Raw genomic sequence first — 498 nt, 5'->3', positions numbered from 1 at the left:
GGTGGGAGGGAGGGGGGGCAGCGACAGCCGAGGGGCCCCGGGGGTCCCTTTGCAGGAGAGCTGTCCCCCCCCCTCACGTGGACCCGGCGGTGACCCCGGCTGTGATGGGCTCCCCAGGGATGGACGTCATCAACACCGCCCTCGAGAAGGCTCTGGCCGCTGGCTGCAGAGAGGAGTGGACGCCCAGCCAGGTCAACGTGGCGCCCGCCACCATCACCCTCCTACACCAGCAGGTGAGAGAGAGCAGGTGGGCCCCCCTCCCCCTGCCCCCAGCGGCCCCCCCTCCCACTGGCCTAGGGGGGAGGGGGGCCCAGGTTGGCCAGTCGGGGCTGACTGCGGCCCCCCGGGGCCCCCCCCCCCCCCCCCCGCCGTGCTGAGTCAGTGCAGGAGCCCAGCAGCAGCGGCAGCAGCACATGACAGCCCTGAACTTTGGAAGCCCATAAAGGTGGTGGTGGCCCAGATGGCCTTGGTGGAGCAGGCGTGCTGGGGGGGGGGGGC

General features: G+C 72.9%; 1 protein-coding gene across 1 annotated transcript in view; it reads left to right on the top strand.

Annotated features, from left to right (window-relative positions):
- The window catches only part of APBB1 (amyloid beta (A4) precursor protein-binding, family B, member 1 (Fe65)), a 21,176-nt gene that overhangs the window by 15,615 nt on the left and 5,063 nt on the right, over positions 1-498 (top strand). The window contains exon 11 of the mRNA XM_015425006.1: positions 56-233. Coding sequence (XP_015280492.1) covers positions 56-233 — 178 coding nt within the window. The remainder of the gene's footprint in view (positions 1-55; positions 234-498) is intronic.

Source organism: Gekko japonicus, unplaced genomic scaffold (assembly GCF_001447785.1).
Source record: "Gekko japonicus isolate JY-2015 unplaced genomic scaffold, Gekko_japonicus_V1.1 scaffold2237, whole genome shotgun sequence".
Taxonomy (NCBI): domain Eukaryota; kingdom Metazoa; phylum Chordata; class Lepidosauria; order Squamata; family Gekkonidae; genus Gekko; species Gekko japonicus.
Note: the sequence above shows the minus strand (reverse complement) of the source record. Positions and strands in the feature narration are given on the sequence as shown.